The following is a 26,156-nucleotide window of genomic DNA, read 5'->3' on the forward strand; positions in this document are numbered from 1 at the left end:
TGTTTGGGGGCTTCCTAGAGGCACCTCGATGGCCACTGTGTGAACAGACTGCTGGACTTGATGGACCTTGGTCTGATCCAGCAGGGCCTTTCTTATGTTCTTAAACAGCCCAGTTCTCTGCACATTTGCTTGGAACTACGTTCCACAGAGTTCACTGCAAGCAAGACTCTTGTGGCATCTTAAAGAAGGGGGGGGGATTAAAATTATTCCAGCACAACATTTTGTGGACTAGAGCCGATGGTTGAGCTCTAGTCCATGAAAGCTCATGGTAGAATAAAATTTTGTCACAAGACTCCTGTTAATTTTTGGCACACAAGGCTAACACAGCTCCCCCTCTGGAGTGCACGGGACTGTAGCCAAAGTCAGATTTTAGCATAGGTTAAGCAAGCTTCCCTATCTCCAAACAGATAAGCAGGACAGAAAAGCACAGAGGCCCTACTTTTATAGGAAAAAAACTCCTGGGATTTAAGGCCCCATTACACCAAGAGCCTATGCAGTTTGGAGCCAGTCAAAATGCATTTAGTTACACTTCAAAAGAGACAACGCTTCAGCCATGGGAGGGGAGCAGGTAGGAATTAATTATCACTTATGGAGATAAGTGTCTGCAGGGAACCCTCAGAGACAATGACTGTAGATCTATGCAAAATGGTTGTGAACACGGAAAAAGAAAGGCCCAGACAGTATTACACCAACCTCTTAAGTGAGAGCAAATGAAGCTAGAAAAAGAGATTGGCTAAGGCAATACAAATCAAGGATATTTCTGTATCTTTACCTTAATAGTAAGAGGACATTAACAAGGTGGAGTTCCATGTGTACCATTATTATAAGCAAATTGTCCCAAAGAGAAAACCCTGCCACATCACATCTCAGCCAATTTATGATGACCCCATAGAGTTTTCAAGGCGTGTGATATTCAGAGCTGGTTTGCCACTGCCTGCCTCTGTATAGTGAGCCACGACTTCCTTGGTGGTCTCCCATCCAAGTACTAACCAGGATTGACCTGGCTTAGCTTCTGAGATCTGACGAGATCAGGCTAGCCTGGACTATGCACATCAGGGCATCCATGTACAGTCCTCTGGTATTCAAGGAGATTTCGATAATATTAAATGCCACCAAACTAGTTATTTTGTTTATGCACCATCCTTCCAAAGCTTACATCCCATGTTACTTTCTACCCATGCCACAGAGCTCCTGTTATTTATTTTATTAAATTTCTACCCTGCCCTCCTAAGCCAAGGCTGGGCTCAGGGCGGCTACATGAAATTCCAGATTTGCTTTCCAGCGTTCCTCCAAAAAGATTCTAGGTGGCAAGAGGTGAAAAAGACCTTTCTCTGCCCAAGACCATACTCTGATCCTGCCAGTCAAGGTCAAAAAAGTCTCAGTTAGATGAATCAAGGGCTTGACATGTTATAAGGCAGCTTTATATGTTCAACGAAGTGACTCATCTCCATGGGAGAAAACAGTGGAGCTCTAAATGGCTAGACCTACTGGGGTTGGGAGAGTGGGGTGGTCTCTGCTACTCTGGACACCCACATGCATCAGCTACCTGGCACATGCAACGGAAGGGGGAACTAACCAAAACAATACGTAAGGTCAGTGGGGGGCATAGACACCTTCCTCCTGAACCCCAAGACCTGCCCACAAATACAGCCTGTGGAGCAGCTTGTCAAAGTCCTAAAGCTGAAAATCCAGTCACATGTTAATATTTTAATATCTGCTGCTATATTTACTTGCTTTTTCGAAATACATCCCCCCCCCCCCGCTGATTTTGCAACACACAAAAATGCTGGAAGATAGTAAACACCCTGCAGAGTCTGCAGTTCTAACCGAGGCAAGAGCACAGAATATGGCACAGGACACCAAACTCGGCTTCCTGAGAATCTTCGCTTGCTTTGCATTTGGGTAAATATTTTAAGGGCAAGCTTCAAGTCTTTAGGGCCACCAGAGATCCTTCAAAGTTTGCGGGCGACACCAGCTGAACTCAGAAGCCGCGGAAGCAATTGAGTAAGACTGGCAATGGGGGTGGGGTGGGGGGGCTCCTTACTCTTCCTGCTGATTAGCAAAGCCGGGCGAAACGGCCCCAACTGTCCACCCCGCAGAACCATGCAAAGCAAGGGGGACCCTCGGAAAGCTGACCATTGTGCAACATGTCTTCAAGACGCGGAATCCCACGGAATTTCCAGCCACAGAAGGTGGCCTCTTCGGAGACTTGGATGCACCCCCGATTCTTAGTGCTAGTGGGAGGTTTTGCCCCTCTCTAGATGCACATTTTCCCCCATCTGAATTCTCAAAGCTCTGCCTGGGGGCTTATCGTTGAGTTTGGAGAATTTGGTTGGGGTGGGGGGAATGTGCCTCTAGAGGCGAAACCTCCTGGCTCCCTCCTTCCCGGCAACGGCCGTCTGTCCCGGGGCCCCGAGGAAGCCCGCGATCCGAGCAAGAGGCGCCTGGAAGCGGAGGAGCCAGCTCGAGCCACCCCGCCGGCCTCCTTACCGGAGCCCCGGCGCCACCAGTCCCTTGCCTCGAGCCAGCGCTCCCCACTGCTCCCGGAGCCCACGGAGATCCCCGATGCCCCAGCGGGAGCAGCCCAGCCCCCCCAGGGATGCGCGGGGGGTCCTTCCGCCGGCCCCCTCCACCTACCTGCCCGGCACCTCCTCCCTGCGTCCCGCACTCCCGGCCCATCCTCGGCGGCGCAGAACCCGCGCAGCAGCAGCAGCCGGCAGGTCCCACATCGCCCCGTCGGAGCGAGGCTCGCAGCCCGGCTCTTCCCCGCCCGGGGGGAGGGGCAGGAGGGGGCGGGGCATGAAGCCGACCACGCCCCCCGGTCAGCGGGCCGCCTGGGGGGGGCTCGGCTGCCCCCCAAAGTCCAAAGGTCACCCACCCACCCACTCACCCACCGACTCACCCACCCACCCACTTCTTCCAGCATTCGGGCCTGGTTTTAGAAGCCCGGCGGGACGAAGCCAGGGATGTACTAAAACGAATTGCAACCCACCCTAGAACACCTCTGGGGGTCCCAGGGGCTTTTGGGGGGGGGGTCTGTCATCCCCACCTCAGGACGGTTTAGTCAAAAAGGGCCAGAGTCCAGTAGCACCTTAAAGACTAACAAAACGAAAGCTCCTACCCTGCCAGAAAATATTTTTGTTAGTCTTTAAGGTGCTACTGGACTCTTGCTCTTTTTGACTACTGCAAACAGACTAACACGGCTGTGTGTGTGTGTGTAAAGTGCCGTCAAGTCGCATGGCGACCCCTTTTGGGGTTTTCATGGCAAGAGACTAAGAGAGGTGGTTTGCCAGTGCCTTCCTCTGCACAGCAACCCTGGTATTCCTTGGTGGTCTCCCCTCCAAATACTAACCAGGGCTGACCCTGCTTAGCTTCTGAGATCAGGCTAGCCTGGGCCATCCAGGTCAGGGAACACGGCTACCCACTGTGAATTATCAGGACGGTTTAGAAACCTTCCTGGGAAATCCATGCCACCTTTTCTTTGCGACCGTTTTTGTGCTGTCATGGCTTTCAATGGAGTCCGTGCAAGTCAACTGGCATTCCCCTCTCCCATTATCTTCAATGGGCTGGGCAGCCTCTCCCATTGCTCCCAATGGGCTTACTTGTCATTCGTTTTAGTACATCCCCAACCAATACAACAATAGGGACCGAGCAGTGTAGTCTTGAGGTTTTTCGGTTCCGTCGTTGGATGCCGGGTCGGATGGGAACTTTTAAATACAACTTAAAACCAATCCAGAAGTTACATCAAACGTCTAACAATACAGCCAGGCGCCCTCAACCATAGCAGCAAAGGATGCAGCTGTAATAATGAGGGTTGCCAACCTCCAGGTACTAGCTGGAGATCTCCCGCTACTACAACCGATTTCCAGTCCATAGAGATCCGTTCCACTGGAGAAAATGGCCGCTTGGGCAATTGGACTCTACGGCATTGAAGGCCCTCCCCAAACCCCGCCCTCCTCAGGCTCCGCCCCAAAAATCTCCAGGTACTTCCCAACCCAAAACTCGCAACCCTGTTCCCATCCTAGATTATCAAATTATGGGGTCCCCTGCGCAGTGCAGAAGAACCTTATGGATGCGGGGAATAATTCTAAAGGGGTATCTGCATTTGACTGCTACAACGAAAATAGACTTCTTGGGGGACCTTTATTATTATTTTTTTGTTAGTCTTTAAGGTGCCACTAGGTAAAGGTAAAGGTCCCCTGTGCAAGCACCGTGTCATTACTTATCCATGGGGTGATGTCGCATCCTGACGTTTACTAGGCAGACTGTTGTTTATGGGGTATAGCCACTAGACCGCCGTTTATTATGGAAGGTGAAGAGGGACACCTCCTTCCAGGGCTATTTGAATAACAAATTCCTACAAGTAAATAACAAGAGAGCTCATGGTTCTTCCTCCAACAAACTTCCCGGAGCATCATACACTGTTGTGTAGGTGCCACTTTCCCATGGTGCGTTGCCACATAGCTTTACTATATGCATCAATATCTCAAGACTTTTCCACAGACAGGGCTTTCTCAGTGGTGGCACCTGGCCTTTGGAATGCCTTCTCCCTTAAGGCTCGCCTGGCATATAGCCTTACTTTCTTACAGGCACCAGGCCAAAATGGTTCTTTTTTACCAGGGTTTTGAGGCGGGAGGGGCTCCCATCTTTTTAAGTGGTTCATCTGCTTTTGACCCAAGGACTGTTTTATTGACATAATTTTAACTGGCTGAGTGTGGTTTTATAATTTTACGATTGTGCTTTTCAGACAGCTCGAGGTCTGTGGAGAAGCAACTTGTGCCTTTTCTGAATAAATTGAACAAAGACATATACGATATGCTGCTTTCTTTCCCTGAAAGGGTTTAAGATTGCAATATATGTAGATGCCTTATCCTCTAGCATTCGATTATGTCTGCAGTGTTTTTCTTGTATCATTAGTCACACCCTTCTCTTAAATTTCTGCGCTGGTGCTAACCACACAAACCCGCTGCACTTTTTAACTGCTGGGAAGTCTGCAGTTATACAAGTCGAGAAGCCATGGTGTGCATGCACAGCATGCTACCTGCAGTTTTGCATGCTCTGCTCACCATAACTCTCGAGTCCCCTCCAGGGGATTACTTCTTGGTAGGTTGCCAGCTCAAAGGGGATTACCGAACATGGCATCAGCTCTAGGGGCTCATGCTGGGAGGAAGGAAGTGTAGAAGAAGGAGGAAGGTGGTTTTCCGGGCCACGTGCACTGGCAGGGAGCCTGCAGCGATTGTCAGTGACAAGAGTTGTAAACAAGGTGGCATGCATCCTTGGGCTGTGCTATTAGCATCACATCGCATGGATTGTGTCTGCATTTTCCTGGAGAAATAATAGCTCAGCGACCAAAACGAGACCCGGACAAGCATTGTTCAAACAGGACGGAATAATTCTGGCAAATCAGACCTCAATCTAGTCCTCCCCAGTATCTCCCCCTATTTCTTCAGGTTTATTCAAATTATTGTTTTAGACTTAGATGAAAATAGATTTTTTTTCTCCTTAGTACCAAAGTCATTCGAGCTTTGGCTTTTTTAGCAAAACCTTTGCATTTGCAAACATAAGCACCACCAATCCTTCACAGTTCTGAATGAAGGACACTGGTTTTAAGATCACGGATTATTACACTAAGCAGACACAGTCCAGCTAAAATTACTCATATCTAAGTAATGTTGAAATTATCACTTGGATGCTTTTGAAAAGATTTGGTCATAACTAACTTTAGCCGGGTCCTGATCTGGATAGCCCAGGCTAGCCTGATCTCGTCAGAACTCGGAAGCTGAGTGGGATCGGCCCTGGTCAGTATTTGGAAAGGAGGAAGTGTGGCTCAGTGGTAGAGCATCTGCTTGGCATGCAGAAGGTCCCAGGTTCAATCCCCGGCAGCTCCAGTTAAAGGAACCAGTCAAGTAGGTGACGTAAAAGACCTCAGCCTGAGACCCTGAAAAGCCGTTGCTGGTCTGAGTAGACAATACTGACTTTGATGGACCTTGATGGTCTGATTCAGTATAAGGCAGCTTCATGTGTTCATGTGTGAGACCACCAAGGAATACCCAGGGTCACGACACAGAGGCAGACAATGGAAAACCACCTCTGAATGTCTCTTGCACAGGGTCAGCTGTGCCTTGATGGCGAAAAAACAACAACTTTAACAGGACAGCATCCTATATAGGTTTGTCATGGCTAAAGGTGTATGGTTTTCAAGCTTTTGCTTGCAGTGGAGCAGGCTAGAAACGGGCTTGCTTAAGTGCTTACTCATATTATTCTGTTCTCTGTAACTTTAAAAACAATCAGGTGTCTTCTAGGGGTGTTGCTGGCCTATTGTTCATTCAGTATCTGAAACCGGAGTTACACAATAGTAGACCCTGCACAAATCAGGCGTTTCTCAGGAATCAAGTCATGTGACTATTGATTTCTCCCGCCTATCTTCATTCTGCTTTGTACAACAGCATCTCTTAAACCCTGGAAAGCATATTTCTGTGGAAACGTATTTGCGTAATATATCTCACTTTTCTAAGCAAATCAGTTTGGGGAAATATGCAAAGGAGATATTCACGTAGGCAGAACAAAGAAGCTGTAAGCACTTCTCTGGAAGTGCTATTAAAACTAACTGGGAGATGAAGCACCTGGCAAACATTGGAAACAATCGGGCAGTGCAGTCCTAAGGGGGGGGGGTAGTTGCAGATTGCCCGGGGACAGTGCAGCCATGGTGCGGGCGCACAGGAAAATCCTCCAAAGCCCGTGAAACTGCTGTATTGTATTTCCAGGGGCTGCACCACCATTTTTGTTGGCGTAGGTTTGCACTGGCAAAAGGGGGTGTTCCCAGGGCAAAAGGGCTCAAGGAGCTGAGTAATGTCAGCCTCTCCCCAGGAAATGCCCCCTTTGGCACTAGCATGAGCCCTTGCGCTGGAGGTACAATGCCGCGGCTGCTGTGCCAGCGCCTATGTGTGGTGCTCATGCGCCGCTCCCCAGCACTGGCATAAGTGGTGTGGCGCCACTGTAAATGCCCATTTGGGTGGTGCAAGTGGGATTTACACCAGGGCACATTTACTTTATAAATGACACAAAGATGCATTTTCTTTCCCATTTTTGTGAGTTTGAGACATGGTTATTTAAGTTAGGAAACAGTCTTATCAAGCTGGAATGGCATAACTGAGATATGACTAGACAAAGAGGACCGCATTAACAATTATGTCCAGCTAGGTCCTCAGTATGAAACTAATCTAGACTGAATTGTGTTAAGTGTTCCATAATCTATCAGAATACCATTCCCCTCATTTGACAGAGGATTTGAGTACCTGTATCTAGTGCTGGGATCTTGGGAAATATTAGGGATGTAGTTGGTGTACCATCTGCTCCACTACCCAGCTGTCTCCCTATGTGATCACTGTTGTGCCCAGAGATATAAGGTGCTTTGAAGTGCAACAGGGAGTTCCTGGGATCCTGACAGCCATTTGCTTTCCCAGGGAAGAGAGCCATAAAATGCACCAAAGAGGTCAGAGAGCAAATATGTATTTCTGCAGAGAGATAACCATTTGCCCCACCTGCCAGGGATGGCAAGATGGATGGTTGTTGTAAAACATGATTTGGGCACTGAGATGTGTGGGATGTGAGCCCTAGGTTAATTGGTATATTGGGGCGCACCTTCCCAGCTGTCACCTGCTTATCCAGCAGCAGGATTCCCAAGCTACAGACCTGTGCTTTCAAGATGAGTGCAACCCCACCCCAAAGAGGTGAAAAATCCAGGTCAGACCTTCCACCTACTAGTAGCACTTCCATCTTTTCAGAATTAAGCTTCAGTTTATCAGCCTGCACACACCCCAAAACAGCCTCCCTGGGATCCACTTAGAGATGCTGGGCATCCCCTCCATTTCCTGCTGGCACCTCAAAGGTCAGCAGGAGAAAAATAAGGGGGAAACGGGGAGTGCTGGCTTCAAGACAGCATGTGATGTCACTTCCAGTGAAAACCAGACATATCATGATGCCAGGTGCAATGCTCTAGGATTTGCCAAAAACACTTTGGTTTAACCATAGAGTTTTTTCAAATCCTACAATGTCACCCTGATGTCATGACATCATTTGCAGGTTTTCACCAGAAGTGTGTGATGCTGGTGCTCCTGTCCCCAACCCTCAAATCCTTCTGGGGTACCAGGTAGCGGCCTAGTATACCTAGATCCACCAGAAGCACAAGATAGTTCTGTCATCTGTATACTGGTGACAATCAGGCCCAAAGCTCCAGAAGACCTCACCTATTGGTTTCATGCAAATGTTTAAAAGCGTAGGGGACCACAGGAAGTCTTGCAGAATCCCACAGGCCAGAAACGAAGGGGCCAAACATCAGTCACCCAGTACCACCTTCTAAAACATAGTCTGCAGGTAGGCTTGGAACCACTTCCAAACAGTGCCTCCCAGTTCCAATCACACAGAAGCATACCACCATTGGTGGTATCAAAAGCCTCTGAGTTACGGGAGAATCAGCAGAGTTGCACTTCCTCTTTTCATCTCACGGTGCAAGTCATCCATCAGGATGAACAAGTCTGTTTCAGTCCCATAACCAGGCCTGAAACCAGACTGGAAAGTATGCAAGCAATCCACTTCATCCAGAAGTCCTTGATGTTATCCAACCAACACTTCATTCACCTTGCTCAAGAATGGAACATTGGTCAATAATTATTGAAATCTCCTGGGTCCAGGGTAGGTTTCTTTAGTAGTGGATGCACCACAGCCTGTTTCAAGGCTCAGGTGGGGATCTCCAGTCCCCACCTGGAGTATGGGAACCCTGCTTTTGGGTTTTCCTGAAAGTGATGCATGGTGCAGATGACAATTCAGCCCCCTCCCCCAATATTCATGTGCTCAAAGCTTCCTCCAGTTGCTGTCCATATCACAGACCCAGCCAGCTCCACCCTAGCAGATTTCAGTAGCCAGAAAGGGCAAGGGTCATACAAGCAGGTAGTAGGCCTAAAATATCCAAGGGTCCTGTGCTAAAATAATATTGTCCAGGATTTCTGCTATTTTAGCCATTCTTTTAATTGCTGCTGCTAGTCTTGCGTATGTGTTGAATTTTATGGGATCCTTTTGTTTTATTTTTATTGTGTATATGTGTGTATATGCATATTTCCTTTCCTAAGCTATTTTAGGACCTTTATGCAACACAATAATGAATATATTTTCTAAATGACCCAGCATGACATTGAATAGAATGGGGGATAGGTTAGCCAGTGTGGTGTAGTGGTTAGGAGCAGTGGACTCTAATCTGAAGAACTGGGGTTGATTCTCCGCTCTCTTAGAATGGCAATGCTGTAATAAAAGTCTGTCCTTCTGATTCTCCGCTCCTCCACATGAGCTGAAGACTCTAATCTGGAGAACTGGGTTCGATTCCCCACTCCTCCACATGCAGCCTGCTGGGTGACCTTGGGCCAGTTCTCTCAAAACTCTCTCAGCCTCCCCTTCTCACAAGGTGTCTGTTGTGGGGAGAGGAAGGGAAGGCGATTGTTGTCTGCTTTGAGACTCCTTAAAGGTGCAGGAAAAGGGAGGTATAAAAACTAACTCTTCTTCTTCTAAACAATAAACAAACAAAAAACCCTACCTTTCTGGCTGTATCACTTGAATGATCCAACACAACATTTCCCCCTGTTCTTCTTGGGGGGAGGGGGGAGTCTCAGAGAGGTGTAGTATTTAAGACTGTGTTGCCATGAGTCAGAAGCAACTTGAAGGCACTTAACACACACACAAAAAAAAAATGTCTGAACTTCCTTTGGTGTCTTCTGCATGAAAAGATTTGATCTTATGTCTTTTTGTTTCGATAAAGAACAAGGTGAGGATCTCAGTAGAAACAGCAAGTTTACATCTACTATTATGGAGGCTGCATGCCTCCAGCCAACCAATGAGGACTGGCTATAGCTTGGCCCTTGTACCATCAAGGGACTTGTCTATTTTTATGTGATTGGATCACACCTTGCATCTCTAACATGGCCATTATCTTCTCTTATCTTTTAAGCTCACCTCACCAAATAGATATTCTTCCTCGAGGGACCCATGAATGCACACCCATTCAGTGTGGGTTTGCCAACATCCAGGTGGGGCCTGGAGTTCTCTGGGCATTACAACTGATCCCCAGACTACAGTAAGCAGTTCACCTAGAAAAAATGGCAGCTTTAGAGGGCAAACTCTGTGGTATACCTGTTATGTCTGTTGAATAACGCCTCCACACTTAAGTTCCAAGGTTTCTTTATTTCAGTCTGATAAGCAACTTAAAAACACATCCAAACTGCTGCACACCTCTCCCACAATCTACATACTCTTATATATAATTATCTTACACTTCTCTTAAAGAGACATACACATGCCTATACCACATTTCCCCCTTTCTTAACCCATAACATAGTCCTTCGTCCAAACAGGTGGTTGTCTTATCCTTCCTCTCCTCTCAACCTCTACAGTTGATGGTAGTAGTGTCTCTTGAGGCATCTCTAAAGATCTCGACTGAAGACCTTCATTGCTTCCATCCTGAGTCGGTCCAACCTCATTCTGAATTGCTGGCAACGAAAAGGAATTCTCTGACTCAAAACTCATTATGTCCCCACTAGAGTACACAGGCACCAAATGAGAAGCATTCCATACACGACCATCTGACAATCTATAAGTATATGGTCCTTTCTTCTCCACAATCTTAAGAGGTGAAGTAAATTTACATTCTCCCTTACGCAAGATCCCAGGTCTTCTTACTCTAACAAATGAACCACATTCAAGTTTAACATCCTTAGCACCCCTACATTGATCTGTATAAGCCTTATACTTCTCTTGCTTCTGACCCACTCTTTTTCTCAAATCAGCTTCTAACAATACATCCGGCTTTGCCTTTAGGACTCCAGTAACATTTAATTTAGTACGCATCTCTCTGCCATGCAATAATTCTGCTGGTGACCTTTGCGTTGTAGCATGCCTTGTTGCCCTATATGCTTGCAGGAAATCAGTAGTAAAAGCAACCCATGCCTTTCCTTCCAATTTAGCTGTTTGCAAATTATCTTTCAAACGTCTATTGAACTGTTCAATTTCTCCATTTGCTTGTGGATAATACACTGATGACCTCCTGTGTTTAATATTTCGTTCCGCAAGAAAGGTTTCAAACTCCAAAGAAGTAAATTGGGCACCATTATCTGAGATTAACTCTTTTGGATCCCCTTCCCTACTGAAAACTACAGCCAAAAACTTGATCACAGCAGCAGAAGTAGCTTGTGATGTAAATGCTATCTGGCCACTTACTAAAATAATCTATTAAGGTAATAGCGTAACGACACTCCATAGGGGCACTATCAAAAGGTCCCACAATATCAATTGCAACCTTTTCCCAAGCAGAGTGTGGGAATGGGACTGGCTGTAATGGTGCTGGGTGTGTTACCGCTGTCTTATCATGTGATTGACAAGTGACACAAGCCTTAATGGCTGTTTCTACTTCAGGATCCATCCCAGGCCACCAATATAAGTCCCGTAATCGTTGTTTAGTCCGTACAATTCCTTGATGCGTATCATGGGCAAGCTGTATAAATGTAGGCCGCAACTCTTCTGGGACAAGCAATCGATGTGTACCTCGTAAAATACAATCACTCTGTAGTGATAGCTCATCACGTACTTTAAAATAAGGCAACAGTTCTAAATCAATTCCCTTTTCCTTATTTGGCAATTTAGTCATCAAGAATTCCCTTAGTCTCTGCTGGATTGGGCATGCCAAACATGCATCTTGGAATCTCTCCTGTGTAACTGCAGCTGGGATACTTGAAAGAAGTGCAACAACTTCTATATCCTCCTCTGGCAATGTGTCTGAAGATGGCAAGGGCAGTTGAGATAAACAATCAGCTGTTACATTTTCTACTCCTGGCTTATATTCCATTTCATAAGTAAACGAAAGCAACCGTGCTGACCATCTTGCAATTCGATTCCCTGTTCTACCCAATCCTTTTGATGTCAACAATGTCATCAGGGGACAATGATCAGTACGTAATTTAAATGCATGGCCCCACAAATAGTCCTCCACTTTTCCGTAGCCCAAACACATGCAAGGGCTTCCTTTTCAACAACAGAATACTTTCTCTCAGCCTGAGTCAATGTTCTTGATGCAAATGCAACTGTCTTTTCCACCTTACTCTCATGGAGCTGAGTCAACACAGCTCCCAATCCGTATTCAGAAGCATCTGTTGTTACAATTGTAGGCAATGATGGATCAAATAATGCCAAAGCTGGACTATGAGCAATCAGCTCTTTTACAGCATCAAAACGGGCCTGGGCCACAGGTGACCATACCAATTGTACACTTCCACGCAGTAACTCTCTAAGTGGTTCAATGACTGAAGCATAATTAGGAATAAACTTCGCATACCATGAAGTCAACCCCAAAAAAGAACGTAACCCTTTTAAATCAGTTGGAGGTGGTGCCTGCAAAACTGCTTCAACTTGGTCTGAATCAGGTTTCAACCCAGCTGAAGACACTCTATGTCCCAAAAAGAAAAGTTCTGTCTTCCTAAGTTTACATTTTGTCATATTAAGTCTCAATCCAGTTGCACTAACACTCCTCAATACAGATTGTAAATTACTCTCATGTTCTTCAAGGGTCTTTCCATATACAATAATATCATCTAAATAACACTGAACTCCTTTCTGACCCTTAAGTATTACAGACATCATCCTTTGAAAAGCAGCTGGGGCTGAGGCTAAACCATATGGGACATGTTTAAATAGAAACAATCCATCATGTGTAATAAATGCTGTAAGATCTCTGCTTTGTTCATGTAATACAACTTGATGATATGCACTCTGTAAGTCTAAAGTAGAGAACATTTTTGACCCTGCCAATTCAGAAAACATTTCTTCCATATGTGGCAATGGGTGGCTATCAATCACAATAGCTTTGTTTGGTTCTCTTAGATCTACACAGAGTCGTATACTCCCATCTTTCTTCCTTGCCACCACTATGGGTGAAACCCATTCTGATGAATCAACCTCTTCAATAATATCCTCCTGCACCAATTTCTTAAGTTCCTCTGACACAGCATCTCTTACAGCAAAAGGCAATCGTTGTAACTTCTGTCGCACAGGAGCCACATAAGGCCTCACTTTAACCTTATGAACAAATCCCTTCGCACAACCAACTTCCTGTATTGAATTATCCCCACTCACAGCTGAAGTAACCCTCTGTGATGATTCAGAATCTAATGGAGGGGCCATAATACATCCATCCACTACCATCAGTTTTAATGCTGCAAACAAATCCCTGCTAAGGATAGGAGTGCCATTAGGCACAATATAAAATTCTGTTGGTGCACAACATGTACCAAAACTCACTTCAGCAGGTAAACAACCACATAAAGGTATTTGGTTCTTTAAATAGCATACCAACTGCAATTTTGGTTCTACCAGTGGCACGTTCTTAAAATACTGCAAGTAAAATGCCTCAGATAATATGGAGACTGCTGAACCAGTATCTAACATCAGCTCAATATCCTGGCCCTTCCCTAAGGGAGTAACAAATATCTTAACAGTACACATAATTCTTTTTGCTGCTGACACAGGTCTACTCCCGTCCACATTTAACACGTTTACGTCAGGCACTTGAATTGCGTGCACCTGCTGATTATTCTGTCGACCTTGACACATTTTAGCAAAATGTCCAGAATTCTTGCAATAATTACATTGTACTCCTTTGGCAGGGCACTTAGAATAGCTTGCAAGATGTTGTAAAGAGCCACAGCGAAAACATTTTTTTGTTGATGTTCTACTTCGCTGACTCACTAGCTTTTCAGTATCCTTTGTAACATCTTGAGTTGGTATTGGAACTCTCTGCAACATATCCACTTTTTGTACTCCTTCTCCAGTGCCAAAACTCATCATCTTCATTTCATTCAAAGCTGCCTCGGTTTGACTTGCTATTGTTATAGCTTTTTCCAACGTAAGTTCTGGTTCTAAAAGTAGCCGTTCTCTTACACGAGGCATATTTGTCTTTTCAACCAACTGGTCTCTAATCATCTCATCAGCCAACACTCCAAACCCACAGGAGCCAATTAAGTCTCTCAAAGCTGCAATATATTGTAAAGTTGACTCCCCTGGCTTCTGTTCCCGCTGACGGAATTTATAACGATTAGCAACCACATTAACTTTGGGCACAAAGAAATTCTTCAGTGCAGCAAAAGCAGTCTCATATTTCTCATCAGCAAGAGGAAATGTGTAGAAAATACGTTGTCCTTCTACTCCCAAGGAGTGGATAAGCAGCGCCAGTTTTCTCTCTTCAAACACCTCTGTGTCACTAATTGCAAGCAGGTAATTATCAAAGATACGAATCCATGAAGTAAAAGCAACTGGAGGCTCACCTGGACTTTGTAAAAAAGGTGCTGGTGGATTCAAAGGCAAAAAGGCCATCCCATCCTCGTCGCCAATTTGTAATGTCTGTTGAATAACACCTCCACACTTAAGTTCCAAGGTTTCTTTATTTCAGTCTGATAAGCAACTTAAAAACACATCCAAAGTGCTGCACACCTCTCTCACAATCTACATACTCTTATATATAATTATCTTACACTTCTCTTAAAGAGACATACACATGCCTATACCACCATACCATAGATTCTAGCTGAAATCCTTCCCTAAATTCCCCCCTCCATAGGCACTGCCCTCAAATCCAGATGAATTTCCCAGGCAATCCTAATCCAGGTCCCTCTTCACAGCTGGCGGGAGGTTTTTGGGGCGAAGCCTGAGGAGGGCTGGGTTTGGGGAGGGGAGGGACTTCAATGCCATAGAGTCCAATGGCCAAAGCAGCCATTTTCTCCAGGTGAACTGATCTCTTTTGGGTGGAGGCTGACAGATTGGGATGTGTGAACCACAAAATGGTCTTTTTCTTAAACCAGTCTATAAAGTAACTGTATGTTTGCCTTCTTTTCCAGATGCTACATTCACCTGTGGCACAAGCGGTATGCTAGGGGCTCACAGCCATGTCTTTGCCTTGGGAGAATGACAAGACACTCTGTGCTGTTGTCATCCATCACAAATACACCCATGGATAGGCTTTGGAGATGAGTAAAGGACAGAGAGATCATTTCCCAAAAGGAACTTAGGTTCTCTCTTTAAAAGCTTGGACATGGGAGAAGACTCAGTAGGTTCATTGTCCCCATCCCTACAACTGTAGAATATTTGATTTCTGGATAATTCTTATGGATACCTCCAGGAATGTGACCAATCCATGGCAATCCCTTTCAGATTTAACGTTCGGTGAGTTATAAGACAAACTGTTTATTCAGAGATGCTGAAGAAGAGCATGAATTGGAGACTGCATTATGAAGGCTGCCATCTGCAGGCACTGGGACGTATGTACACCATGTTCTTCAGAGGCCCTCTCAAGATTTCACTGTAAGTTGTTTCTAGAGAACATGTATGCAAACTCCAAATGAGTCTTGTGGCTGGCTACCTTTTGCCTACTTCCTCTTTCCTTTCCTTGCTTGGAGAGATATGCCCAGATAATTTAGGAACGGAAAGAACCAGCGCCTACAACTATTTGGTTAAGAAGGTAGTTGCTAGTACTCTTCAGTTAAACATGTATTAATTTATTTATACCCTGTTTTTCTCCTCAGTGGTGGCCCAAGCTGCTTAAAATATCAATCTCTCTGCCTCATAAGAACATAAGAAAGGCCCTGCTGGATCAGACCAAGGTCCATCAAGTCCAGCAGTCTGTTCACACAGTGGCCAACCAAGTGCATCTGGGAAGCCCTTAAAACAAGACCACTGCAGCAGCATTATCCTGCCTCCATTTTATCCACATAGCAATAACCCTATGTGATAGATTATGCTGAGAGTGTATGACTGGCCCAAGGTCACCCAGCGGGCTTCTATGGCCAAGTGGGGATTCAAACCTGGGTTTCCCAGATGGTAGCCTGAGATTCTTACCACTACACCACATATGAAGGGGGAGGGGCTGTGGCTCAGTGGTAGAGCATCTGTTCGGCATACAGAAGGTCCCAGGTTCAATCCCCGGCAACTCCAGTTCAAGGGACTAGGCAAGTTGGTGATGTGAAAGACCTCTGCCTGAGACCCTGGAGAGCTGCTGCCGGTCTGAGTAGACAATACTGACTTTGATGGACCAAGGGTCTGATTCAGTAGAAGGCAGCTTCATGTGTTCATGTGTGTTTATGAAGGAGGGGCCTGCCAATCAGGACATCTGATTTCCCTGCCATCACAGCCTGAACACTTCATCCTTTCTCGTACCAAGATAACTGAGGTGCAGGCTGCGATGATTGGCTCTCACTGCATTTTGATAAGCAAGACCACTCTTCTGACCTCTCTTGGAAAGGACAAGCAAACAAAAGCCTACTTGGAAGGGTAATAGATGGCATGGTCAAGACATGCTTGACAATTTGGGAGAACGTTTTAAAAACTGTGAAATTTATGGTTTATTCTCTCCTTTTTTCTCTGATGGCATATATGTGGCTAGGTAGCATAAGGCTGAAGCAATTTGCATATCTCTCTCGAGTGCTGGGTAGATTTGGCACTTGTAAATGTCATAAATATTTATTTTTTTGAAAATATTTACATCCCACTTTTCTCTTTCTGTGGGACCCAAAGATGCTAAATCATGCAGTAATATACCCAAATATTGATGTTATTAAATCAATAAAATAAGTTTATATTTAGTAAGAAAGGAGCTATTACATAAATTTCAGTTCCCCCCTCCCTCAATGTTCATTTTTCCCACACACCAAAATTTCCCCCCATGGCTTCAAAATTTCTGTCAAATCTACAGCACTAGTTTCCCTGTTTCAAAGTTGGACACCGATGAGACTTTATATCTAGGGTTGCCAACCCCCAGGTACTAGCTGGGGATCTCCTGCTATTACAACTGATCTCCAGCCGATAGAGATCAGTTCCCCCAGAGAAAATGGCCGCTTTGGCCATTGGACTCAATGGCACTGAAGTCCCTCCCCTCCCCAAACCCCGCCCTCCTCAGGCTCCACCCCAAAAACCTCCCGCTGATAGCGAAGAGGGACTTGGTAACCCTACTTGTATCCCCTGAATCCACTGGATCAGAATGGGAGCCAAGGAAGCAGATTAAGCATGGGAGGAGCACCTCAGAACATTTTGGAAAGGAGCCCAAATCAATCCTCCAGCTACTGCCCTCAAAGCCACTACTGGGGAAGGCAGATGGAAACCTACAGTGGGATGTCTTCTGTCTGAAGAAAATCCTTCTGACGCTAGGGCAGCTATGCATTCCATTATGACCAAATAGGGTGTGACCAGAAATTTGATTTAGGTTCAGTTTGTTTTACTTGTTTTTTCTTTTTTCTTTCTTTCTTTTGTTTTTCTTTCTTTCTTTTTTTTTTTGTAATAAGCATTGGTGTAGTGGTTAAGGGTGGTGTTTGGAGCGGTGGGTTCTGAACTGGAGAACCAGGCTTGATTCCCCACTCCTTCACATGAGCGGTGGAGGCTAATCTGGTGAACTGGATTTGTTTCCCCACTCCTACACATGAAGCCAGCTGGGTGACCTTGGGCTAGTCACAGATCTCTCAACCCCACCTACTTCACAGGGTGTCTGTTGTGGGAAGTGAAAGGGAAGGTGATTGTAAGCCAGTTTAAGTCTCCCTTAAGTGGTAGAGAAAGTCAGCATATAAAAACCAAACCATCCTCCTCCTCCTCCTCATCCACCATATTTAAATGCTTTATTTATTTCCATTGGTATCAATGGGGAACACATCTCTACCTGCAGTGCTCTTGGTTTCCACCAAACTGTGCAGCGGTTCTTAGGGAGTGCACCCCTAATGCATGGGATGCTCCTTTACAAAGTGCGGGAAGATTGGGAAAAGGTTCTTTTTTCCATTTTAGAGACAGTGAGAGGCACAACACATTTCCAGCTGTAACGTTTTTGTCCCAACCAACACAATAGTACCCCTCACCCTCACCCAAAGGAAACTCCCTGCCAAATTTTAGACCAAAAGGTAGACGTCTCCCCCTTTCAAAGGGAATTATCTTTCTCACTTGCATAGTGTTCACAGGAAAGTGTGAACAATTGTGTGAGTTTTCCCTCCTGTCCTGGGATTCTGAAAAGAAAGGAGGAGGAGTCCTGGCTAAGCCCCCTCTCCCTCCACCACCACCTGAGCTGGTGGAATTCAGCTGATTTTAGCATTTGTCTCCCAGCCTGCCTAGCCGGGAGAAGTCAGCCACTGGAGTCAGGCACAGGTGGGTACAAGATTTTGTTCCTCTGACCCCTGCATTAAAAAAAAAAAAAATAGCCCATCCCCCGCAACATACTTTATAACCAAATGGGAGGTTTGTGGAGGAGGAGGAAGAGGAGGAGGAGGAGGAAGAAGAAGATTTGTTTTTATATGCTGACTTTCTCTACCGCTTAAGGGAGACTCCAACCGGCTTACAATCACCTCCCCTTTCCCTCCCCACAACAGACACCCTGTGAGGTGAGTGGGGCTGAGAGAGCTGTGACTAGCCCAAGGTCACCCAGCTGGCTTCATGTGTGGGAGTGGGGAAACTAACCCAGTTCTCCAGATTAGCCTCCTCCACTCATGTGGAGGCATGGGGACTCAAACCGGGTTCTCCAGATCAGAGTCCACCGTTCTAAACCACCGCTCTTAACCACTACACCATGCTGGCAGTCAGCAGTATCCTCACAATCAATTCTGAACCTTCTTCAGCGCTGATCTCTTGCATTCTGCCTTGTTGGCTATTTGTGTGTGTACATTTATTAGGGGCATAAAGCATAACCTTCTGCCTCCATTCCCCTTCCTCCCCCCTCAGTCTCTTTGTCCTCACCTGCTAGTTAATATAAGTGAAGCATTTGCCTTTGTTTTCCCTGCCCCCCAATACGAAAGCCTTTATTGGCATTCAAGGGGAAATTGTCTTTGCCTTTGTTATCTCCTGCACAGACTGATTATGATGAGGGTAAGAGGAATCGTATGCCTCTGCCTCTCACTTCCCAGGTTCCCAGACTCTGTCCTGCCTGCATTTACAAGCCAAGTCTCATTTCAGGCCCATGGCTATCTACAAGCACAGCCCTAGAGAATGAAACAGCCCCTCCTCACATATAATCAGAACTCTTTCCTAGATGGTGCAATGATTAATGGGAAGTGGAAATGCAGTGCACAGAAATGAAAAGTTAGGGCAATCCTGTTCATCACCAACCTCTTCCGGTTGGAAGATGACCCTGTCAGCATGTATTTTCCGAGTCACTCTCTTTCCTCTCCTCCTCAGTTCGTTATGCAGCTGAAACAGATACATCATCAGCAAGGCACCCCCAAATATTCAGAGCACTGACTACCTTCCCAGGAGAGCCAGCATGGTGTAGTGGTTAAGAGCGGTGGTTTGGAGCGGTGGACTCTGATCTGGAGAACCGGGTTTGATTCCTCTCTCCTCCACATGAGCGGTGGACACTAATTTGGTGAACTGGATTTGTTTCCCCACTCCACCACCTGAAGCCAGCTGGGTGACCCTGGGCTAGTCACACTCTCTCAGCCCCACCTACCTCACAGGGTGTCTGTTGTGGGGAGGGGAAGGGAAGGTGATTGTAAGCCGGTTTGAGTCTCCCTTAAGTGGTAGAGAAAGTCGGTGTATAAAAACCAACTCTTCTTCTTCTTCTTCTTCCCTCATTAATTCTGACTGGTGTTCATTTTCCACTTCGTATTAATTATCATAACTGTATAACATGTCAGATTTTAATTAGATATTCCCTAAATGTTCACCCCATCACTAACAGGATTAGTTAGTCAAGTTATACATCATTGTTAGTTATTAGTTGGCCAATTATACATCACTGAATGAGCTGTCTTTTGACTTTCTATCGGTGGAGGATAAGGCAGCCTCAAAGGTGCTGTCCAGAGTGCTGGAGATTCAGTCCTCCCTCCCAGAGAGCAAAGATCTGAGGTAGCTGGATGGCCCTGGAGAATGAAAAATGGTTATCCACCAGAGGCAGGTCTATGGATGGCATCTCAAGATAAAGAACCACTCCTCTGACTGCTTCACTAGCCCTCTATTTTTGCAACCAAGGGTGCATTTATACAACCACTGGGTTTGTAATGGCTGCTCGAAACTGCTGTGGTTCTTTCTCCATGACCAGCTAGTCACATGCAACTAGTGTTGTGAGTGGAAACAAGGTTTCACATACACATACACACCTGCCTTTTGCTCAGGGAGTCAATGCAAAGTGCAATTTCAAGCTGCCGTGACAAACCTGTTGGCCATTTGATTTGGTACTAACTCTTTCTTTGGATCCCCATGAGCTCAGGTGAATAACTTCTCACTATATTGTCGAAGGCTTTCACGGTCAGAGTTCATCAGTTCTTGTAGGTTATCTGGGCTGTGTGACCGTGACTGTGGTCTTGGTATTTTCTTTCACTGAAGGACAGTGTCTCCTTGACACTGAGAGACACTATCCTTCAGTGTTACTCCTCTGAAGACGCCTGCCACAGCTGCTGGCGAAATGTCAGGAAAGAAAATACCAAGACCACGGTCACACAGCCCGGATAACCTACAAGAACTGATGAACTTCTCACTAGTTTCCTGAAATCAAAGATATGGGTGTTCAGTTCAAATCAGTGCTTTCATTTTCTCTCTCTCTCTCTCTCTCTCTCACACACACACACACACACACACACACTCACACACTCACACACACTCTCACACACACTTATTCATGGACCTGTATGTGCATGAATTTCACACTTTGACTTGACACCCTGATTCTTGGGGCTTCGTGGTTGCCAAGCCCTATAAAGTAAAATGTTTTGCTTTTCTGCTGGTATCCCACAATCCTTTGTGAACAGCGGCCCATTGCTCATGTGTCTGTTTCTCTGCAAGATTAAGCAAAGAAAAACACAGGCCTGTTTAGTAGACAGACATGAGCAGGAGGATCCGTGTCATCAGTAAGGTGTGGACGTATAAGGGATATTATCCTTGCCTAGTACAGAGTATGGGAGGGTTTTTGTTATGCAGAAGAGCTTTTTAAAAGCCGTAAAGTTACAGGTGTACTAACAATGGCATTATGAACATCACACTCTGTGCCCCACATGAGCTATCACTGCCTATGGCGACCGGAAAGCTTGCTGCATTGCTGTTTTACTAACTTCCACTAGATGTCAATGTAACATTAGGATAAAGGAAGTGAAATCTAACTGGAACTTAATGCCCAGTGCCCTGCTACCCAACAAACAGTCTCATTGACTGTTGTTTGTATGGGAGTTGGGTGAGGTTAAAGAGGAACGGGAGAGCAAAATCTCCAGTGCTGCCTTGCAATAGAAATTACTAAGATTCGCAGTATTCACTGCAATTCCTTTCCTCCCTCCTCACTTGGACCTCTTTTGTCTAGTTTAAAGGGATCACATTTTTGGCCACAATGGCCTGTCTTTCTGATATATTATGCTTCCTGTTTCCTGTAGTAGGAAAGGACAAGAGTCCAGTAGCAACTTAAAGACTAACAAAAATACTTTCTGGTAGGGTATGAGCTTTCGTGAGTCACAGCTCACTTCTTCAGATACAGCTAGAATGTGAATCCATCTGTCTTTAAGTAGACAGATGGATTCACATTCTAGCTGTATCTGAAGAAGTGAGCTGTGGCTCACGAAAGCTCATACCCTACCAGAAAATATTTTTGTTAGTCTTTAAGGTGCTACTGGACTCTTGCCCTTTTCTACTACTGCAGACAGACTAACACGGCTACCCACTGTGAATTATCTTCCTGTTTCCTGTAACCGTGTAATGCTAAGAAACATTATGTAACTGATCAATGTGCACTATCTGAATTCTATGATGCACCCTACTAGTGACCATGGAGACCAAAGTGGCAGGTTCATACCTTTGTACATTTGTGTCACTGCAAGTTATCTGTCCTTGACTCAAGGCTTGTGAGAGGTAGACAGTCTCCATCAGCTGTTACAATGGAAGCAAAGTGCTACATTTTTCTATGAGCAACCTAGTACAGGGTAAAGGCTTGACTTCTCTATATTTATTTATTACCTTGACACCCTGCCTTTTCTCCACCATGGGACTCAAGGCAGCACACATAAGATTCCCAGGAGATCTCTTGCCTAGGCACCACCCAGGGTGCAATCTGCTCCTCTCCCAACCCCATGTCGCCAAAGGCTCTGCTCTGCTTGTTTATATGACATCGTTTATTGTGCCACAGCTTGCCCTGCATGGCTTTTTGGATAAAGAAAAATATAATTGCCTTACAACATGTTATCAGCTATTTCTATAACAGCTGTGGTGCACAAAATGGCAGGCAATGGCATTCCATAGCACTTCTGTCTTTATGCGCCTGCATTAGGCACAAGACACACTAATTTTTCCAGGAAGTGAACTCCTGAAGAAAGACAAGTCAACCTAACTAAATTTTAACAAGCACCCCAAAAGGTTAAAAACGACTGCCAAAATAGGGGCAATGATTGAGCAGGGACAGAGACCAGGAGATAGGGAGTGTCTCTGGAAGATGGGGACAGCTGAAGCATATTTTAAGGCATCGATGGAGTTCTCCAGGACTTGAGAATTAATCTCAATTTACCAGTTTAAAAGAGTTATCTGTATTAATGCTTCAAGATGTCTCAGTATCCTTGAATACATTCATACATTAGAAATAGGAATAAGGAAGAGGGGTAAAGCATTTGAGTGAGTTAGTTCTTTCTTAAACATGTTCAGAGGCTTGTGGTTGATAGGACTGAATTTGCTTCATGAGATTTCTACATGGTTCTGCTTTGTCGACCATGCTTTTTAATATCTTTGTGAAACCTTTAAATGAGATTGTCCATGGTTCTGGAGATGGGTGTTATCAATAAGCTGTGACACCCAGCTATACATCATTTTATCTTAGCCAGTCCTGGACTAGTGCTTATCTGCTGTAGTCAAGCATCTATAGGGCAAAAGGCTGAAGACAAGATGGAGGTGAAGCTGGTGGCAAGATGAATACACTTGAGGGTGCCATACTCCCCACCTATGGTGTGTTTAATTTATGTGACAAAGGGAGTTTTTGATGCTTGAAATCTTGACCCAAAAATCTTGTTGGTCTCTCAGATGCTATTGGGCTCGTATCTAAGTCTTAATGTATCCCAGTGTGGGAGAGAGCGAGCCAGCATGGTGTAGTGGTTATCAGCGGTGGTTAGGAGCGGTCGACTCTAATCTGGAGAACCAGGTTTGATTCCCCACTCCTCCACATGAACAGTGGACTCTAATCCGGTGAACTGGGTTTGTTTCCCCACTCCTACACATGAAACCTGCTGGGTGACCTTGGACTAGTCACAGCTCCCTTAGAGCTCTCTCAGCCCCACCTACCTCACAGGGTGTCTGTTTGGGGAGGGGAAGGTGATTGTAAGCCAGTTTGATTCTTCCGTAAGTGGTAGAGAAAGTTGGCATATAAAAACCAACTCTTCTTCTTCTTCTTTTCAATTCTTGAGGTATTGTTGGACCAGGCTGTTTCTTGAGAAACAGGCGGATGCTATAGCAAGAAATGCTTGTTTCCAATTTATTCTATCAACTGGCTTCCTTTTGGTCTTGGTCAGCCTGGCCACATTGATCCATGCTAAACTAACCTCAGTATTAGGCTACCGTGACATGGTCTACAAGCGGCTGCCTTTGAAGACAACTTAGACATTTGGTACGAAATGTGACAATAGCAAGCTGCTTTACACATATTGCACCAGTTTTAAGATTCTTATATTTGTTACCCACAAGGGTGAAAAAATAATAATTTGACAAGGTGCACTGTTGAAAAAGTGGCTAAAGGGGCATCTCCCATCTTTTGCTTCAATCCCTCAAAAGTAACAGTTTTTGTGTGTGTGTGTGTGTGTGTGTGTGTGTAAAGTGCCATCTAGCCACAGCTGACTTATGGCAACCCCTTATGGGGTTTTCAAGGCAAGAGATGTTCAGAGGTGGTTTGCCATTGCCTGCCTCTGCTTAGCAACCTTGGTATTCCTTGGTGGTCTCCCATCCAAAACTAACCAGAGCTGATCTTGCTTAGCTTCCAAGATTGGGCTGTACCATGCTGCCTTCCCTCCAATAAGAGTAACACTACTGATAAAAAATGTAAGTTACTTTCACCTTTTGTTTCCCATTAGTTTCCAGGTTCAACTCCAGGTACTACTTGTTACCATATAAGTGCTTCATGCCCTGGGATCCACATACTTGTAGGACTGCCTTTCTCAATATGTCCCCATGCAACACTTCTCCTCAAAATCTGCTTTGCATGCCTTCCTGCAGATAGGTTCAGACAACTACTGCTCATCACCAAGCCTTTCCTGTGATGATCCTCACAATAACCCTCATGAGCATATCATGGTTAAATGTTAGGAAATAATGCAATGCAGAATTATTTAGGATGGTTTTTTAACTAATGGCTTTGCTTGTGGGAACAGTCTACATCAGGTGTGTCGAACTCATTTGTTATGAGGGCTAGATATAGCATAAATGTCACTTGGCCACGCCAAGCTAGGCCTCGCTAGCCCAGATCAGGACCAGGGGGGCGGGGCTTCTCTCAAGGGGCTGGATTCAGCCCCCAGGCCATATGTTTGACAGCCCTGGTCTAAATAGGTGTGATGCTGGTATTGGTAACTTCTAACAACGATGTGAGCATTTTTAAAGTATTATTATAATTTATTTGTCTTTAAATTTCTTTTGTGGAGAAAGGCAGGATATCAATTATTTAAATTAATAAAAACAAGGTACATGCATTCGTTTTCACAGGGTTTTAATTGTAAGGAATGTGTTTCAAATGTTCTCATAAAAATATCAAAAACCCAATACAGCATAGGAACTGACAATGATAAGGTAACAAAGCCTAAATATAGAAGAAGCAGGGAACAAAATCCATGTCAAGAAAGACAGAATCCTGAACACAGCTATAAATTGAGCCTTTGATATATGTCAGCCCCGTAAGCACTTTGGATTGTGAAAAGAAAATTTGGATTGTGAAAATTGAGAAATAAATCTCACAAGCAACATATTCACACATTGTTTTGTATTTATTAGGCTTCAACAGATCTAGCAAGATTCCTGGCATATTCAGTGAAGGCCCCCAGGTAAATCGAAAGGTGTCTGGAGCATAATCTTTGCAGCTACTGCTGACATTCAAATGTACACAGACTCTGAAGGAGGGATGATGCCTTTGATATGGTTGATCAAATCCAATATAGTATACTTTTTCTCATTCCTACCAGATGTCGGAAAGAGTACCCTTTTGTTTTTTATTCCCTCTCGAGCATAAACCTGCCTCTAATCCTGATCTAAATGTTAGACGGTTATGTACCATCTGTATAGGATTTTGCAAGACATTTCTTTTATACTGGCACATACTGAAAGAGCTGGAAAGGTCTCCCAGATTTTATGTCTCCTACCTCCAAACGCCCAGTTCTTATACATGTGGGCTAACATGGTACACTGGGTCTCCTCTGTCAGAATGTACCACATATCTGATAGTAATCCTTTGTGTGTGTGTTAAGTGCCATCAAGTCGCTTCCGACTCATGGTGACCCTATGAATGAAAGTCCTCCAAAATGTCTTATCTTTGACAGCCTTGCTCAGATCTTGCAAATTGAAGGCTGTGGCTTCCTTTATTGAGTCAATTCATCTCTTGTTGGGTCTTCCTCTTTTCCTGCTGCCCTCAACTTTTCCTATCATGACGGTCTTTTCCAGTGACTCTTGTTGTCTCATGACGTGACCAAAATACGATAGCCTCAGTTTAGTCATTTTAGCTTCTAGGGTCAGTTCAGGCCTGATTTGATCTATAACCCATTGATTTGTTTTTTTGGCAGTCCATGGAATCCGTAATACTCTCCTCCAACACCACATTTCAAAGGAATCTATTTTCTTTAGATCATGCTAATTTATCAATTAATTTATTGATTGATAATACTGATTTATAAGATTTGTATCCTGTCCTTGTGTTTTATAAAAAGTATTCAGGTTAGCTTACAAAATAAATGATCAAACAACAACATAAAATAGAAATGCCAATAAATTAAGCCATAAAACCACAAAATAATAATAAAAAAAAACAAGACAAACTGCAAAAATTTAAAAATATATCCTGAGGCTCATCCAGATTAATTTAATACACATGCAGAGGAGATTTCCATGGCCATTAAGTGGTCAGTAGCGGTGCCTTTTATTTTTGCTGCAGCAATGTTGGTTTGTTTTTGTGG

The 26,156-nt window shown here is 44.9% G+C and overlaps 1 protein-coding gene across 1 annotated transcript in view; it reads left to right on the top strand.

Moving 5' to 3' along the window:
* Positions 1 to 645: 645 nt before the first annotated feature.
* NTN1 (netrin 1) overlaps positions 646 to 26,156 on the top strand; it is a 221,884-nt gene continuing 196,373 nt past the window's right edge. Inside the window, exons 1-3 of the mRNA XM_056848173.1 lie at positions 646 to 700; positions 2,100 to 2,237; positions 2,359 to 2,821. Of these exons, the coding sequence (XP_056704151.1) occupies positions 646 to 700; positions 2,100 to 2,237; positions 2,359 to 2,821 (656 nt within the window). The remainder of the gene's footprint in view (positions 701 to 2,099; positions 2,238 to 2,358; positions 2,822 to 26,156) is intronic.

This window comes from Euleptes europaea, chromosome 1 (assembly GCF_029931775.1).
Source record: "Euleptes europaea isolate rEulEur1 chromosome 1, rEulEur1.hap1, whole genome shotgun sequence".
Taxonomy (NCBI): domain Eukaryota; kingdom Metazoa; phylum Chordata; class Lepidosauria; order Squamata; family Sphaerodactylidae; genus Euleptes; species Euleptes europaea.